The sequence below is a fragment of the Catharus ustulatus genome, chromosome 2, assembly GCF_009819885.2.
Source record: "Catharus ustulatus isolate bCatUst1 chromosome 2, bCatUst1.pri.v2, whole genome shotgun sequence".
NCBI lineage: Eukaryota > Metazoa > Chordata > Aves > Passeriformes > Turdidae > Catharus > Catharus ustulatus.
The window spans coordinates 124,253,782-124,271,991 of NC_046222.1; the positions used below are offsets into that span (position 1 = coordinate 124,253,782).

General features: G+C 58.6%; 1 protein-coding gene across 11 annotated transcripts in view; it reads right to left on the bottom strand.

The window, feature by feature from the left end:
- The window catches only part of STIM1 (stromal interaction molecule 1), a 68,605-nt gene that overhangs the window by 13,344 nt on the left and 37,051 nt on the right, over nt 1-18,210 (bottom strand). For all 11 annotated transcript variants that reach the window (XM_042779007.1, XM_033051998.1, XM_033052002.1 and 8 more), the window contains exons 6-10: nt 12,865-13,042; nt 9,027-9,204; nt 3,662-3,829; nt 3,063-3,163; nt 2,180-2,415 (exon numbers count right to left, since the gene is read on the bottom strand). In XM_042779007.1, coding sequence (XP_042634941.1) covers nt 2,180-2,415; nt 3,063-3,163; nt 3,662-3,829; nt 9,027-9,204; nt 12,865-13,042 — 861 coding nt within the window. The remainder of the gene's footprint in view (nt 1-2,179; nt 2,416-3,062; nt 3,164-3,661; nt 3,830-9,026; nt 9,205-12,864; nt 13,043-18,210) is intronic.

Consider the following 18,210-nt stretch of genomic DNA (forward strand, 5'->3'; position numbering starts at 1 on the left):
GAGCCCAGCCCAGGCTGAGGGGACGTGGCCCTGGCACACAGGGCACCTCCTGCAGCACACAGTGCCAGCCCTGAAACCCTTCTGCTCCTCCCTGCTCCCCCAGACTGCCCTGGCCTGGATTCAATCATCCAGGGTGTCCAGAGCAGCTGTGGCTGCCCCTGGATCCCTGGAATGTTCAGTTCCAGGTTGGACACTGGGGCTGGAGCAGCTGAGACAGTGGGAGGTGTCCCTGCCGTGGCTGGGGTGGCTCTGAGGTCCTTCCAATGCTCTCAGTGACTCCCTGATTCCATGGCAGTGCCCAGATCAGGGGGCTGTGCCCTGCCCCTGTGTCCCCAGGCCCTGTCACTGCCCTTCAGCCCTCTCAGTCTCTCAGACCCAGTGGGAAGCTATTTGGAAAATGCCCTTTTGGGAGAAGCAGGGCAGGGTCTGGGCCAGCTGAGGGCAGGGGCAGCAGCCAGGGCTGATTCCAGGCTGCTGCAGGGAAGGTGACAGTGACAGTGACAGTGTCCCCCAGGCCAGGAACTCAGCTGGGGGGGCACAGGCACAGGGTGACCCAAGCTCAGCCTCCCTCTGTGGGATCTGGGCTTGGCAGAACAGGGACAGCCACGCTGGGAGCTGCTGCTCTGTGTCCCCAGCAGAGAGGGACAGAGCTGGAATGAGGCTGGCAGGCTGCTGCTCTGTGTCCCCAGCAGAGAGGGACAGAGCTGGAATGAGGCTGGCAGGCTGCTGCTCTGTGTCCCCAGCAGAGAGGGACAGAGCTGGAATGAGGCTGCCAGGCTGCTGCTCTGTGTCCCCAGCAGAGAGGGACAGAGCTGGAATGAGGCTGCCAGGCTGCTGCTCCCACCGGAATGGGGCAGGGTGCAGGTCCTGCTGTGCCTCAGGAGGGGGCACCTTTGAGTCCTGTAAATCCCAAAATGTGCCCAGGACAAGGGAAAATGGGGATAATCCCTGTTCCTGCCTCACTGCCATATCTACCTGGGCCTTTGGTTGGGATTTTGGTAAATGCTTAAATCACTGAGCTGAGCAGAGCAGCACAGATAGAATGAAATGATGATTAACAATTTCTAAACGACCAGCTCTGCTGGAATTAACAGGCTCCAAAGCAAACTCCCCCAGCAGTGGGGCCTGGCTGTTAGGGATGTTCCTGACCCTGAAGGACCAACCACGGTCTTTGGGCATGGAAACCTCAACCTGGATCAACTGATCCCTCCTGATGCAGCTGAACTACAGACCCAGGTGAACTGCAGATCCAGCTGAACTGCAGATCCAGGTGAACTACAGATCCAGGTGAACTGCAGATCCAGCTGAACTGCAGATCCAGGTGAACTACAGATCCAGGTGAACTGCAGATCCAGCTGAACTGCAGATCCAGGTCTGCTCTGTGCCACAGCCCCAAGCCCAGCAGACACAGCTCCCATTCCCAGGAGCCTCCAGAGCCCCATTCCCAGGGGGGTCTCCATTCCCATGGAACCCCTAATTCCCAGGGAGCTCTGCATTCTCATGGAACCCCTAATTCCCAGGGAGCCCCCATAGCCCCATTCCCAGGGGGCTCTCCATTCCCATGGAACCCCCATTCCCAGGGGGGTCTCCATTCTCATGGAGCCCCCATTCCCATTGAACCTCTATTTTCAGGGAGCTCTTCATTCTCATGGAGCCCCCATAGCCCCATTCCCAGGGGGCTCTCCATTCCCATGGAACCCCTATTCCCATGGAGCCCCCATAGCCCATTCCGAGGGGGGTCTCCATTCCCATGGAGCCCCCATTCCCATGGAACCTCTATTTCCAGGGAGCTCTCCATTACTATGGAGCCCCCATAGCCCCATTCCCAGGGGGCTCTCCATTCTCATGGAGCCCCCATTCCCATGGAACCTCTATTTCCAGGGAGCTCTCCATTCTCATGGAGCCCCCATAGCCCCATTCCCAGGGGGCTTTCCATTCCCATGGAACCTCTATTTCCAGGGAGCCCCCCCATTCTCATGGAACCCCCATTCCCAGGTAACCCCTATTCCCAGGGAGCTCTCCATTGCCATGGAACTCCCACTCCTGCTCCCACTCTTGTTCCCATTTCCCATTCCCATTTCCCATTCCCATTTTCATGGAACCCCCATCATCCATGCCATCCCATCCCCTCCCATCATCCCATTCCATCCCTGTATCCCACCCCACCGCGGTGCCGTACACTGGATGGACATGGGTGACACCAGCTCCTCGTCCAGGTCATCCACGTCGTCGGTGATGATGAAGTGGGAGGGGTTGGGCCGGGGCGTGCCCATCCAGCCCGGGTCGATGTTGAGGGCGGAGGCCAGCGAGGGGATGCCGGGGTTGTTGACGATCTGGAAGCCGCAGAGCAGCTCGATCTGCTGCCAGCGGTGCAGCCGCTCCCGCAGCGCCGCCGTCACCTCGCTCAGCGCTTGTCTGGGGACAGCACGGGGACATGGGGACATGAAGGAGTACAGCCCCGAGCCACGGGACACAGCCCAGCTCTGCCTGCTGCCACTGCGGGCACCCCTCGTTCCCATTGCGGGAATATTTAAAAATTAAATTTAAATTATGTGATTTAAAAATGCAGCGGTACCCGGGGAAAATAACAAGGGGGAATGGCTCCCAGTGCCAGAGGGCAGGGCTGGGTGGGATCTGGGGCAGGAATTGTTCCCTGGCAGGGTGGGCAGGGCTGGCACAGGGTGCCCAGAGCAGCTGTGGCTGCCCCTGGATCCCTGGAATGTTCAGTTCCAGGTTGGACAGTGGGAGGTGTCCCTGCCGTGGCCCTGGAGGGGCTCTGAGGTTCCTCCCAACCCAAACCATTCCATGCCAATCCCTTAAGCATCCTGCAGCCTCCCAGAACCTCATTCTGGCAGGACTTTTAACTGCTCCTGTAACTGTGATCCCTTGTTGGTCACAGGTAAAATCAGATTATTGATGAAGAGAAGCAAGTCCAAGCCCAGGTCACTGAGGACACAGAAGTTGAGCAGAAGGAGCCCCAAGGCCCTGCAGAGGTGAGGACACTCCTGGGACAGGGGAGGGATGAAGGGCTGAGCTGAGGGAGGGGCTGGGCAGACACTCACTTGGCAGTTAAGATTTTGTGATCAACATCATCCAGAGAGGAACTGTGAGCAACGTGGAACGTCCCAAAAAGGGTGTTGCGCTTCTTTTTGATCTTTTCAGCCTGGAAGAACAACAGAGACAGGTCACAGGAAGAAGAGAGACTGAAGTTTGCTCCAGGCCATGGATGTCCTGGGTGGGCTGGGACAGGAGCAGTCCCTGCAGCTGCCTGCACAGGTGGAACAGTGGAATGCTGTTAGTGGGGAATGCTGCCCTCCCTGACACCAGGGTGAGGAATTCCCCACAGCAAGGAGCTGCTTGGGGAGCTCATGCTCCCTTCTCCCAGTTCCCCAAAAATCAGAGGGAGCTGAACTGAAAAGGCTGAACTCTGATTGCAGAGCTGGAGTCCCCACCCCTGGAGGGATTCCACAGCCCTGTGGATGTGACAGCTGGGGACATGGGGCAGTGCTGGCCCTGGCACTGCTGGGGAATAGGGGGACATGAAGGTCTCTGAGGGATTCTCCAACCCAAGCCATGAACTCCATGAACCAGGTGCCTCAGTGAAGGGCTCTCCCACCTCTCCTCTCCCCTGAATAACCCCCAAAGCTCCCCCAGCTCTCACCCCCTCCTTGGCCACCAGCAGCTGCTTCTCTGCGTTCTGTTTCTTGATGTTGTAGTACTGCACCTCCACCTCGTGTGTGAGCTGCAGCCACTTCTGCAGCGCCTCGGGGGCAGCCCAGCTGCTGTGGGACTCCAGCTCCTTCTCGGCGTTCTTGAGAGCCATCCGCACCTGGGGACACCAGGGGGACAGCTGGGGACACGGCTGGGGGACAGGGGCACAGCTGGGGACACGGCCAGGGGACACCGGGGGGACAGCTGGGGACACGGCCAGGGGACACCAGGGGGACAGGGGCACAGCTGGGGACATGGCCAGGGGACAGGGGCACAGCTGGGGACACGGCCAGGGGACATGGCCAGGGGACAGGGGCACAGCTGGGGACACGGCCAGGGGGACAGGGCCAGGGGAACAGTGTGGAGATATGGCCATGGGGACAGAGCCATGGGACAGGGGACACGGCCAGGGGGACAGGGCCAGGGGAAACAGCCAGGGGGACAGAGCCATGGGGACACAGCCAGGGGACATGGCCAGGGGACACAGCCAGGGGACAGAGCCATGGGGACACAGCCAGGGGACATGGTCAGGGGACACAGCCAGGAGGACAGTGTGGAGACATGGCCATGGGGACAGAGCCAGGGGCACAGCTGGGGACATGGCCAGGGGACATGGCCAGGGGGACAGTGTGGGGACAGCTGGGGACACAGCCATGGGGACAGAGCCATGGGGACAGCATGGGGACAGAGCCATGGGGACACTGTGGAGATAAAGCAGTGGGGACACGGCCATGGGGACACCCTGGGGACAGAGCCAAGAGGACACAGCCATGGGGACACTGTGGGGACAGAGCCATGGGGACAGCATGGGGACACAGCCATGGGGACACTGTGGAGATAAAGCAGTGGGGACAGCTGGGGACACAGCCATGGGGACAGAGTCATGGGGACACCCTGGGGACAGAGCCATGAGGACACAGCCATGGGGACAGTGTGGGGACAGAGCAGTGGGGACACCGTGGGGACACAGAGCCCTCCCCCAGCTCATCCCCTCCCTGCCACCCCTGTCCCCTCCCTGCCACCCCCAGGGAAAGAACAAACCCCCCCCCCCAGGTGTTGGGACCCCGGGCACTGGGGATTTCAGCCTTGCTGTGCTGACAGGCACTGACCCCCAGAGCCCTGCACTGACCCCCAGAGCCCTGCACTGACCTCAGGTGGTGGGAAAAGCTTTCAAAGTTAATAAAACTACAATTGTGAGTGTGAGCTTTGAGTAAAGTGTGTCATATCACCTAGTGAAAACATTAAAATTTAAAGTCTTAAAATGTAATAATATATAAATAGCAGAACAGAAGTTTCCTTCATTTTCACCTTTTTCTTCATGAGTTTTGGCAATACTGTGCAATTAAATAAAAAAATCTGCATTACAGGCCACAGGTGATTAATTATTAAATTAAAAGTAAAAATAATTTAGGTGTCTGTTCTTAATCAGACACTTTGCCCTTACAAGGCCTTGTAGAGAAAAAGATGCAAATCCATTTTTAGCTTGTTAGCTAGAAGTGCTGTAGAACTCACTGTAATATAAATAAAAATTAATAAACATCTGAGTCCAAACAAAAAATACTGTCTCTCGTGCTTTTAATCCTGACTCTAACAACAACAAAAAAGAAACCCAGGGAGCTGAGTTTCATTTCCAGCCTGTGTGTAAATCACAGAGAATCCCTGGCAGGACCCTGCAAACCCCCCAAAATCCCTGGCAGGACCCTGCAAACCCCCCAAAATCCCTGCCAGGACCCTGCAGACCCCAGAGAATCCCTGCCAGGACCCTGCAGACCCCCCAAAATCCCTGCCAGGACCCTGCAAACCCCCCAGGATCCCTGCCAGGACCCTGCAGACCCCCTAACAGGCGTGGGACAGGATGGAGGATTTGGGGTGGTGTCTCTCTCAGTGCTCATCTTCCTTCTCCTGCCTGGCTCCAGGCAGTGCTCTGTGCTTGGGCAGTCAGTGCCACACTGAGGGAGTTTGGGTATTGGGTCAAAAGGATCAATAACAGAGGTGTTAATTCTCCACTGGACTGTTTGGATTTTAGCAGCTGGATCTTGCTCCATTTTGCTCACTTGTAGCTGGTGGCTACTGAACTTTCTGTACTTCTGATAAGATTTAATAAACAACCAAGCCCAAACATGAGAAAATTCATTTCCTTTGTGTATTTCTGAATCCTGGCTCTGAGTGAAGGCAGAGGAGATGAATGAAGAGGTGCCAAACTCCCCCCAGTGTCCCAGAGCCTGCCAAGGGACAGAAATTCCATCCAGGAGCAGCCCTGAGGCACCACACACCAGAGGTCAGACACTGCTACCAGCTGGGAGTGATTCAGGGGTGCTCAGTACAGAATTGCCCACACCAGTCCCAGAGCCCAGGTTTTTCCCACTGGACACCAGCAGCAGAACTGTGATCATCACCCACAGGCATCTGGGATTTGGGAACACAGAAAAAACACAGCTGGGGAATCTGTCACTGGGTGGTTGGGGTAGAGGAGTAAAACTCACAGTTTTTAAAAACAAAGTTTTTAGGGAATGGTGGGAAAGGGAAGTGGTGTGGAACAGGTAGGGAGCAGTGGTTAAATGAGTGTCCACAACCCAAACCCTCGTGGTTCTGCAGGGAATCTGTGCAAACAGGAATTATTTTGTGTCTCCATCCTCCTGGGAAGATCTTTAAGATCCCATTTGGATCACTAAGAGCAACAATTTGTAAGGAATTGATTAAAAAGTTATTCCCTGTCCTGGTGAGGTCCCCAGGGTGCTGCCTCCAGCCCTGGACACCGAGAGCAGCAGGAGCTGGGAGAGCCCAGGGGAGCCAGGAGCTGCTGGAGCCCCTCTGGAGCCAGGCTGGGACACCTGGGGGTGACACCTGGGCAGGAGAAGCTCCAGGGAGAGCTCAGAGCCCTGCCAGGGCCTGAAGGGGCTCCAGGAGAGCTGAGAGGGACTGGGGACAAGGGAGGGAGGGACAGCACACAGGGAATGGCTTCTGTAGGGTTTGATGGGATCTTGGGAATTAGGAATTGTTCCCTGGGAGGGGCTGGGATGGAATTGCCAGAGCAGCTGTGGCTGCCCCTGGATCCCTGGAATGTTCAGTTCCAGGTTGGACACTGGGGCTGGAGCAGCTGGGACAGTGGGAGGTGTCCCTGCCATGGCTGGGATTTGAGGGTGGGATTTGAGCTCCCTCCCAGCCCAAACCATTCTGGGATTCTGCTCCACAATTCTGTCAGTGCTCTCTGGGCTCGTGACCCAGGGAGGAGAGGGGGATGGATGAAGATCCTGGGAACAGGACACTTCTCCAGCAGGACCACCCAGACCCTGCAGTGAGGTTTTGGTGACAGGAATGAGCTGGTGCAGGAGGAGGTGCTGGTTAACATTCCCTGGGAGCAGGGAGGAGCTGTGGGGTCACAGGGGTGACTGGTTAATGTCACGAGTGTCCTGGGGCTGCTGGGACAGTGCTGGGGTTATGGTCACACAGTGGGCAGGTGGGACACTCCAGTACTCACCTCCTGAGGGGCTGAGGAAGCCCTGAGGAAGCCCTGAGGAAACCCTGAGGAAGCCCTGAGGAAGCACTGAGGTCAGGCCAGGGCCGGCTCCCCGCGCTCCTTCGGGGGGAACGCAGGGGAAGGGCAAGGGCTGAGAGCTGGGACAGCCAGAGCACACTGCCTGGGTCAGGAGGGACATCCCAGAGGGGAAAGGAAGCTCAGGAGCCCCTGGAAGGGCTGGAGGAGAGCAGCCCTGGATCAGAACTGTGGGTCTGGGGGCTCTGCTGTCCCACAGGAAGGGACAATTCCCAGGGAATTTGCTGTCCGCACCCCTGCACTGCCCCAGGGCTCCCAGGACACTGGGTCCTGCCTTCTTTTCTTCCCCATGGTGACAAAAAAGAGTGGGCACAGCTGAGAGGACACACACACAGCCCTGGAATGTCCCAGGAACCTGCCTGGCTCACACAGGCCTGGCTCCCAGCCTCAGCTCAAACTGATCTGTAGCTCAGGGCCAGGTGAGAAGTGCCCCTCAGGTGAGGCAGCAGCAGCCCCTGGGATGGTGGGTTTGGATTTTCCTGTGGGTTTGGGGAGGTTAAGGCTGGACACTGGGAAGATTTCCTTATGGCAAGGGCTGTCCAGCCCTGGCACAGGCTGGGGTCACATCCATGGGGGGGTTTATCAGGATGTGGCAATTGGGGACATTCAGTGGTGGCCTTGGCAGTGCTGGGGAATGCTGCACTTGATGGGCTGAGAGGGCAACCCTCACACAGCCCTGTGATCCACGAGAAAACCTGGAAACCACAGCTGAACTCATTCTGAATCTGTCCCAGACCATGAACACAAACAGAGAGAGACTGAGTGGGCTGGGGAGGGAGTCACAAACCCCACAGGGAGCAGCTCCAGCCCTCTGCTGCTGCTGGGATGTCACCAGGTGCCTGTCCTGGCATGTCACACCTGCCCTGTCCAGCAGCACAGCACTGACTGGGACAGGGAATGGACACTCTGGAAAAGAGATTGGGGCTTTTCCTCCACAAAGGGCAGTGGGAAAGCAAAGGCAGAGGAGCAGCAGCAGAACTGGATTCAGGGGTGCTGGACAGCAGTGAGGACTGGTGTCCCTCAGGAGCCAGGATGGCACTGGGAAATGCCTTGGTTGGTGACAGGGACACGGGGAGCCAGGATGGCACTGGGAAATGCCTTGGTTGGTGACAGGGACACGGGGAGTCAGGATGGCACTGGGAAATGCCTTGGTTGGTGACAGGGACACGGGCAGCCAGGACAGCCCCACACACGGCCCTGTCACAGAGCTGGGGCTGTGCCACGCCCTGCAGGAAGGGAGGGGACATCCAGGGGCACCTGCACAGCCTGGAGAGCTGGGACCGTGCCAGGCTGGCAAGGGCAGCACCAAGAGCCTGGGGACAGAGCTGGGAGCAGCCCTGGGGACAGGAGCTGGAAGCAGCCCTGGGGACAGAGCTGGGAGCAGCCCTGGGGACAGGAGCTGGGCATTGCGGGGGGAAGCTCCACAGCCTGGCCACGAGTGCTGGGACCTGAAATCCCTGTGCCTGGGCTGGTGCCACAGTGTGGGCAGGAGGAAAGGGACTGGGATTCTGCCCCTCTGCTTTGCTCAGGTGAGAGCAGAGCAGCTGTGGCTGCCCCTGGGTCCCTGGCAGTCCCAAGGCCAGGCTGGACACTGGGACAGTGGGAGGTGTCCCTGCCATGGCTGGGGTGGCACTGGTTGGGCTCTGAGGTCCCTCCCAACGCAGCCATTCTCTGTTCCCATGATTTCCCAGAGGGGTGAGGCAGCAGTGCCCTCAGGGGCAGTGGCAGTGGCAGTGAGGTGATCTCCCCAGGGCAGCCTCACCTGCTCCAGCTCCTGCTCGGCGTATTTCTGGCGGCTGAGCTCGTTCTCGGTGCCCTCGCGCAGCTCCCGCAGCCGGTGTGCCTCCTGCTTGGCAATGCTGATCTCGTCCTGCAGCTTCTTCTCCAGGTGCACCTTCTCCACCTCCACAGAGCGGTGCTCCTCCTGGGCCTTCTGCAGCCTGCAGGGACAGGGACAGCCTGGGGACAGCGCTGGGGACAGGGACAGCACAGGGGGACAGGGATGGGCTGGGGACAGGGACACCACAGGGGGACAGGGATGGGGACAGGGACAGGCTGGGGACAGGGCTGGGGACAGGGACAGGGATGGGGGACAGGGACAGCACAGGGGGACAGGGACAGGCTGGGGACAGGGCTGGGGACAGGGACAGGGCTGGGCTGGCTCTGAGGACACCACAGGGGGACAGGAACAGGGCTGGGGACAAGGACAGCACAGGGGGACAGGGACAGGCACAGGGCTGGGAACAGGGTTGGGGACAGGGACAGGGCTAGACTGGCTCTGGGGACAGTGCTGGGCTGGCTCTGGGGACAGCACAGAGGGACAGGGACCAACACTGCCCAGCAGGACCAGCACTGCCCAGAAAATCCAGCCCTGCTCTGCCCAGCAGTTCCAGCCCTGCTCAGCCCAGCCCAAGGACATGGCAGGGAAATGTCACCAAGGCTGGTAAAAAAGGACATTGTCACCCGCTCAGTGTCAGCTCTATTTGTTTATCAAATGCTCAGGATGCATTTTCTTCCTTCTCCAAAGCACACCTGGCTTTCCTCTAATGATTCTCAAATTAAGCTCAGTTTTTGGTGTTTTCACCAAAGTGAAGACTTTGATAAAACAAAGCAGGGAAGATCTGCCAGAGCACATCAGACCCCCCAGACAGGATGGCTCTGCTTTCCTCCTGCGAAATCCTGCACATTCAGACACGTTTTCACCCTGCCTGGATGTTCTGATTGCTCCTCATGACAGGACTGAATCACCAGGAACACACGGCAGCAACTTGGAATTGTGGCAGCAGGGAAACCCTGGATCTCCATGGATCAGTGGAGATCTTCCACGAGGAGCTGACAGTGCTGAGGCTGCCAGCAGGGCTGTGAGGGTGGCAGTGACCCAGAGAGGATCCCAGGGTCACCTGTGTGTCACCTGTGTGTCACCTGTCCCAGGGGAGGCTGCACCACCTGGAGCTGCCACGAGGGACCAGGACAGAGACCAAGAGCTGTCCCAGGGGACACTGGCCAAGACCATCACCAAGGGGAATTGAGGAGACACAGAGCTGTCCCCAGGTGAAGACGACAGTGGCAAAGAGCTGCTGCAGAACTGGGAACGTGTCTGACAGCAGCTGGGCCAGGCTGGCACAGCCCTGCAGTCCCCAGGACACCCCACACAGCCCTGGGTCCTGTCGTGCCCCTCACACAAGTGCCACACTGATGAGGTGTCCCCCTCCTGCCTGGCCAGGGGTTGAACATGGAGTTTGGGAGCACACATGAGGGGTCACTGTGGCTGTTTTCAGCTGAGCAGGGCAGGGGCAGCACAGCACCTGGCCGAGCTGCACAAGGGGCACCACCAGAGCCTCCTGTGCTTCCAGGGGCTGCTGCAGCTGCTGGGGGCAATGCCTGAGCCCTCTGACTCCTGCAGGTCAGCAGGAACCACCCCAGCACCAGGAACCAGCTGGTGAGAGCACCCCAGCCCTGGCAGGGACACCTCCCATGTCCCAGGCTGTTCCCAGCCCCAGTGTCCAGCCTTGGGCACTGCCAGGGACCCAGGGCACAGCTGTGCTGGGGCAGCTCACGGTCCTGGAGCTGCCACACAACCCACACACCTCCAGAACAGACCTGCCCCCTCCTTTCAGGATGTGCCAAGCCTGGCTGAGTCACCGAATGCACTGGAAGTGTCAGTGCTGCAGGATGTTCTCCAGGGTGCTCTGAAGATGAATAACACTGGGGTTTGCTGTGAATGCTCCCAGATCCCAGGAGCCTGTCTGGGCTGCTCAGCAAATTCCAGCAGCACTGGCACTGGAGAGGCATCCTGTGCTCCCAGAGGTGTGCTGAGCCTCCCCCAGCACAGCAGGGCTCCTCAACCTCTGCAAAAGAAACCTGAGCAGAACTGCAGCACAACTTCCCCAGGAGTGCTGGGGCTGTCTGCAGTTTTTGCTGCTCCTGTGGCAGCTGCAGACCCCAGCTGAACCCTGCTGGGCAGGGATGAGGAACTGGAGGGACATTTCCCCTCTGAGGCCTCCCAAGGTCCCCAGTTCACCTCCTGAGCTCCTGCTCGGTGCCCTCTGTGGAGGACGAGCCCTGTGGTTTTGTGTTTCTTCCTGAGGGGCTTTAGAGCATTAGCTGAACTTCCCAGGAACATCCACTTGTTTACAGAGTGCCTCTGCCCTCCTGCAGCCCCAAGGTCGTTCCCCACAGGCACACTCCCAGTTTGGAGCTGGGAGGTGACAGCCAGCTGGGCCCTGCTGTCCTGGACACTGCTGCTGCAGGGGATGGACATGGGGAAGGGTTCCTGTCTCCTTCCAGATGCAGAAAAAATCCATCAAACTTCCTCTGGGAGTATTTCCAAGCTGTAACAAAACTCCACGAGGAGCTGTGGATTGGGAGTGACTGTGCCAGGGGGCTCCATCCCCTGGGAGCTCCCCAGGGGCTCCCTCTCCTCACAGACTGGGGGAACAGGAGCCTTTCAGCAACACCCAGGGGCAGCAGGAGCCCTGCAGCTGTCATGGCTTGGGAGTGGGGCTGCAGAGCTGGGGGTACCCTGCACAGGCTCCCAAAAGCTGTCCCCAGGGCACCAGCACAGCCCTGACTGGCAGGGTGAGGCCTGGGATCCAACCCTGTGTGCACAGAAATGCAGCCATCAGCTCACAGGGCAGCCTGGTTAAGGTTTATCCTCCCAAACTCCACTGAAACCTCACAGAAAATCGTTCCAGCCCAGACTGTCCTGCTCTGCCATTTGCTAAATCTGCCCATAAATTATTCCACTGCCAGAGCACCCCATGGGTTTGTCACCAGCAGGGCTGAGGGCCCTTCCCTGTCCCAGAACATCCCTGTGTCCAGAGGGTCTCTTGGAGCTCATTCTCCCATCAGGAGCTTTACTGGAACCACTGCAGGGATTCCTGGAGTAGAGACCCCATTCCTGAGGCTGCAGGACTGGATCCATATGCCAAAATCCCAGATATTCCTATTTAATACTCCTGAGTGATGTACACCCTCCAACTCAGGTATTGCTTCCCCCACACAGCTCCAAGAATTCAAGAGGGGATGTGCAAATCCTCTCACTGCTCCAATATGCTTTTTCCCTTCCCCAGAGGTGAAACAACCTGGGATGACAAATTCCAGGTGAGCTGGGCTGGATGAAACAACCTGGGATGACAAATTCCAGGTGAGCTGGGCTGGATGAAACAACCTGGGATGACAAATTCCAGGTGAGCTGGGCTGGATGAAAACAACCTGGCATGACAAATTCCAGGTGAGCTGGGCTGCAGGGCAGCAGCTGGGACCTGCTGTGAGGTCCCTTTGAACCCAAAGCATTCCCTGGCTCTGTGAGTGTGAAGGAACAGCCAGATCAGTGCACACAGCCTGGTCCCTGAGCCCCTGCAGGAGGAGCCAGGCCCCCATGGCAGCTCCAGGGGCTGCTGGCAGCTTTGCCAGGTCCCTCAAGCAGGGGCTGACCCTGCAGGAGGAGCCAGGCCCCCATGGCAGCTCCAGGGGCTGCTGGCAGCTTTGCCAGGTCCCTGTAGCAGGGGCTGATCCTGGTGTGGGGCACAGCACAGATAAAACATTTCCTGGAAGCTGAAGGAACAAGGACCCTGCAGGGAGAACTGCACAGAACCTACCTCTCCTGCAGGTCATGCAGAGACTGCTCAGCCCTGTGCAGACCCTCCAGGTCCTTCATCATCTTCTTCATGTGCTCCTTGGAGTAGCGGTTCTGGATGTAGGCGAACCAGCAGCCGCCCACGCCGATGACGATGGACACCACCAGCATGAAGTCCTTGAGGTGGTTGTGACGAGTCACTGCAAGAACCAGGGACAGCAGGAGTCACAGAGCACGCTGCTAAACCCCACAGGGCTCTGCCTGCACCACAGGGGACAGCAGGACTCAGGGGAGCCTTGCAGGGAATTGTGGCACAGGAGTCACCAAGGGAAAAGTTGAGCTGTGTCAGTGTTTAAGGGGGAAACCAAAAGCTCCACAACATTTATGCAATTTGGAGACACAACAACAACAATAACAACAACAACAGGATGAAACTCCACATCTTCCAGCTCCAATTTGCCTGGCAGTAAGTGCTACAGGGGAAACTGCACACAGGAACCCCTGCAGAACAGCTGTGATCTCACAGGGCAGCACGGGGAACTGAGAACAAAATAATTACTCAAAAAACCACTGCTGAGATCCCAGAGCTGGGCCAGCTCAAGTGTCCAACTGTCAAGGTGCCAGAGTTTCCATCAGAATCACAGCTCAGAGTGGAAACTCCCTTTATCAACAGTCACTTCAAAAAAAGGTGTTGATGCATGTGAGAGGATGAAAGTAATTAAGTGGAGGCTCAAGTGCTAAACAAAGCCCCAAAAGATGACTCAAGCTGGATTTTTTTCCTGTAACTCAACCAAGTGTGTGCTGGAAAAGCCACAATGAAAGAGCAGCTCAATCCAGTGAGCTGGGACTGAATGATCATATCCACTGGTTCTGACCCAAAACCAGCAATTCCCACCAGATAGAGGGAAAAAATACCAGTACAAAGAGGGGCAGGCCCTGGCACAGGGTGCCCAGGGCAGATGTGCTGCCCCTGGATCCCTGGCAGTGCCACAGCAGCCTGGGGCACCCTGGCAGGGCTGGGTTCCACTGCAGCTGAAGCCTCTCCCAAGCCAAGCTGCTCTGTGATCACAGCTAAAGCACATCTGTCACACTGGCAGAGCTGGGGGACACAGGAGGGGCCCTGGGAGGTGCAAACCTGACCTGGAGAGGCAGAGGCAGCACAGGCTGAGCTGCTCCAGGGCTGCCCAGCAGCCCCACCATGGGAGGGAGGGGACAGGAGCCCTCCCCAAAGGGCCAGCAGCCACCCCAGCACCCTGTCCCACACGTGTGCTCCATCAGGAACAGGCAGTGTAAACCCAGCACAGAATTAAACAAGGTGAGCACTGGCTGTGCTCCCACTCCGGATGGATCAGCACAACTTCCCCTTCCCAGGGAGCACATCCTGCACAGCCCCCAGCCTGGATCCCTCAGCTCCCATCTGGAGAGCAGCTCCTGTGGTCAGGGGCTCTGTGCTCCACTCCCACAGCCAGCACAGCCCTGTTCTCCTGCCCTGTGCCCCGTTCCCTGCTGGAGCAATCCTGCCAGCCCCAGCCCAGGCTGATCCCCTCCTGCCCTGGAGCAATCCTGCCAGCCCCAGCCCAGGCTGATCCCCTCCTGCCTGGAGCAATCCTGCCAGCCCCAGCCCAGGCTGATCCCCTCCTGCCTGGAGCAAACCTGCCAGCCCAGCCCAGGCTGATCCCCTCCTGCCTGGAGCCAGCCAGGCTCAGCCCCAGCCCAGGCTGATCCCCTCCTGCCTGGAGCCAGCCAGGCTCAGCCCCAGCCCAGGCTGATCCCCTCCTGCCTGGAGCCAGCCAGGCTCAGCCCCAGCCCAGGCTGATCCCCTCCTGCCCTGGAGCCAGCCAGGCTCAGCCCCAGCACAGCAGCACTGCACATCCTCCTCCTCCTCAGCACTGCCAGAGACACACGTGAGGAAACTCTCAGGAAAAAAACTCAGCTGGATGTAAATGTAGAAGCATGGAATAGCCAGGATGGGTTGGACTGGAGAGAGCTCAAATCCCAGCCTGTGTCACCCTGCCATGGCAGGGACACCTCCCATTGTCCCAGGGTGCTCCAGCCCCAGTGTCCAGCCTGGAACTGAACATTCCAGGGATCCAGGGGCAGCCACAGCTGCTCTGGGCACCCTGTGCCAGCCCTGCCCACCCTGCCAGGGAACAATTCCTGCCCAAGATCCCACCCAGCCCTGCCCACCCTGCCAGGAACAATTCCTGCCCAGGATCCCACCCAGCCCTGCCCACCCTGCCAGGGAACAATTCCTGCCCCAGATCCCACCCAGCCCTGCCCTCTAGCACTGGGAGCCATTCCCCCTTGGCCTGGCACCCCAGAGCAGGGGTGCCCAGCCCTAGGAGCATTTCCATTTTCTCACCTTCATTGTAGCTGCTTTTTTCTGCTATCCAATCCAAACCAACCCTCCTGCAGCTCCAGACCTTCCCCCCTTGTTCAGCTATTTCACCTTCCTTCAAACACAGGCAGGGCTTCAAACCCAGCAGGACATCGAGTCCTGCAGTGGAGCAGAACAATCAGTCTTGATAAAACTGTGCTTGTTCCCCCTCCTTTCCCCAGAAAACCGAAATGAGAAAGTAGAGAAGCCTGTTTTCCATGGTGCACGTGGCTGTTCCTGCAGCCTCTGCAGGTGCAGGGTGTGCTCAGCTCTGCCTGGTGCTGGGAGCAGCCACGGCCACACGGGAGCAGAACAGGCTGTGCCAGCCCTGCTGCAGGGGCTGGGGACAGACCCAGAGGGATTGAAACCACAATAAACTGCCCAGGAACAACCTGGGTTTAAACCACAATAAACTGCCCAGGAACAACCTGGGTTTAAATCACAATAACCTGCCCAGGAACAACCTGGGTTTAAACCACAATAAACTGCCCAGAAACAACCTGAGCTTAAACCACAATAAACTGCCCAGGAACAATATGAGTTTAAATCACAATAACCTGCCCAGGAATAATCTGAGTTTAAATCACAATAAACTGCCCAGGAACAACCTGAGTTTAAATCACAATAAACTGCCCAGGAATAATCTGAGTTTAAATCACAATAAACTGCCCAGGAACACCCTGAGGCTCTGTGTTGCCCTCCCTCTGTGCCCAGGGCAGAGGAGCAGCAGGGAAAGAGCTGGAAGTACAGAAAGTTCTGTCCCAAGTTCAAAAGCAGCAAAGCTGCACCTGCAGAGCCTCCAGCCCTGGGACACCGAGAGCAGCAGGAGCTGGGAGAGCCCAGGGGAGCCAGGAGCTGCTGCAGGGCTGGAGCCCCTCTGGAGCCAGCCTGGGACACCTGGGGGTGACACCTGGGCAGGAGAAGCTCCAGGGAGAGCTCAGAGCCCTGCCAGGGCCTGAAGGGGCTCCAGGAGAGCTGAGAGGGACTGGGGACAAGGCAGGGAGGGACAGCACACAGGGACAGTGGGAGGTGTCCCTGCTGTGGCAGGGGTGGCTCTGGGTGGGATTTGGGATCTCTCCCAACCCAAACCACTCTGGCACTCCATGTCTCACCTGAAATTGTGCTATTTTGTGCCAGACCAATTCCTGAAGCACAGAACAGGACCCCAAAGGGACAGACACAGAGAATGAGTCGCCCCACCTTGCTCAGATTACAATTGCACCACGCTCCCCTGCACTCGGATTAATTACAGAGCTGAAGTGGTCAGACCTGTTTGCTGTAGCAAAAGGCAGGGCTGGAGTGTGGCAGCAGGAACCAGAGCTGGAGGGAAGGCAGGAGGCTGCAGATCCTCCTGGGAGCTGGCTGGAACCTCTGCCAGGAGCCACATCCAGCCCTGGAGCCCTGGGCTGGCCAAAGCTTCACCCAGCAGCACAACAGTCCTGTGTCCTCCTGCTGTGAGCCCAGGGGCTGGACTCAGGACCTGCAGGAGGACTGGGCAGTCCAGGCTGCTTTTATTCAACTTTTACACCAACAGAGCTTTGAGAGAGGAGACAAACCCTTCAAACCCCTGTGCCTGTGCAGCACACCCCACTGGCAGCAGCTCAGAGAGCCCAGAGCCAGCTCCCCTCCAGAGCCAGCTCCCTTCCAAAACCCAGCTCCCCTCCAGAGCCCAGCTCCCCTCCAAAACCCAGCTCCCCTCCAGAGCCCAGCTCCCCTCCAGAGCCCAGAGCCAGCTCCCCTCCAGAGCCAGCTCCCCTCCACAGCCAGCTCCCCTCTAGAGCCCAGCTCCCTTCCAGAGCCCAGCTCCCCTCCAGAGCCCAGCTCCCCTCCAGAGCCCAGCTCCCTTCCAGAGCCCAGCTCCCCTCCAGAGCCCAGCTCCCCTCCAGAGCCCAGCTCCCTTCCAGAGCCCAGCTCCCCTCCAGAGCCCAGCTCCCTTCCAGAGCCCAGCTCCCCTCCAGAGCCCAGCTCCCTTCCAGAGCCCAGCTCCCCTCCAGAGCCCAGCTCCCCTCCAGAGCCCAGCTCCCCTCCACAGCCAGCTCCCCTCTAGAGCCCAGCTCCCCTCCAGAGCCCAGCTCCCCTCCAGAGCCCAGCTCCCTTCCAGAGCCCAGCTCCCCTCCAGAGCCCAGCTCCCTTCCAGAGCCCAGCTCCCCTCCAGAGCCCAGCTCCCCTCCAGAGCCCAGCTCCCCTCCAGAGCCCAGCTCCCCTCCAGAGCCCAGCTCCCCTCCACAGCCAGCTCCCCTCTAGAGCCCAGCTCCCCTCCAGAGCCCAGCTCCCCTCCAGAGCCCAGCTCCCTTCCAGAGCCCAGCTCCCCTCCAGAGCCCAGCTCCCATCCAGAGCCCAGCTCCCCTCCAGAGCCCAGCTCCCTTCCAGAGCCCAGCTCCCCTCCAGAGCCCAGCTCCCCTCCAGAGCCCAGCTCCCCTCCACAGCCAGCTCCCCTCTAGAGCCCAGCTCCCCTCCAGAGCCCAGCTCCCCTCCAGAGCCCAGCTCCCCTCCAGAGCCCAGAACCAGCTCCCCTCCACAGCCAGCTCCCCTCCAGAGCCCAGCTCCCCTCCAGAGTCCAGAACCAGCTCTCCTCCAGAGCCAGCTCCCCTCCAGAGCCCAGCTCCCCTCCAGAGCCAGCTCCCCTCCAGAGCCAGCTCCCCACACCTTGGGAAAGGTGCAAAGCAGCTTAAAAGGTCACTGAGTACTTCCCAAAGCTGCCAAGGGCTGGTGGCTCCTGAAAGGCGTTTTGCAATCCTCTCCTGAAGGAATTGGTTTAAATAAACAACCTCTCCCCATGACTGGAGACAAAGCCACTCAGATGACCAGAAACCAGCAAATTTTACCCTCTGGAGAGGGATGAATCTCTCCTTCACTGCAGGTTTGAAGTGCATTTTCTGTTTTCACACACCCTGTATATACAGCCATAGAACCATGGAAAGGTTTGGGTTGGGAGGGACCCCAAAGCTCATCCCACTCCCTGCTGAGAGCAGGGACACCTTCCACTGTCCC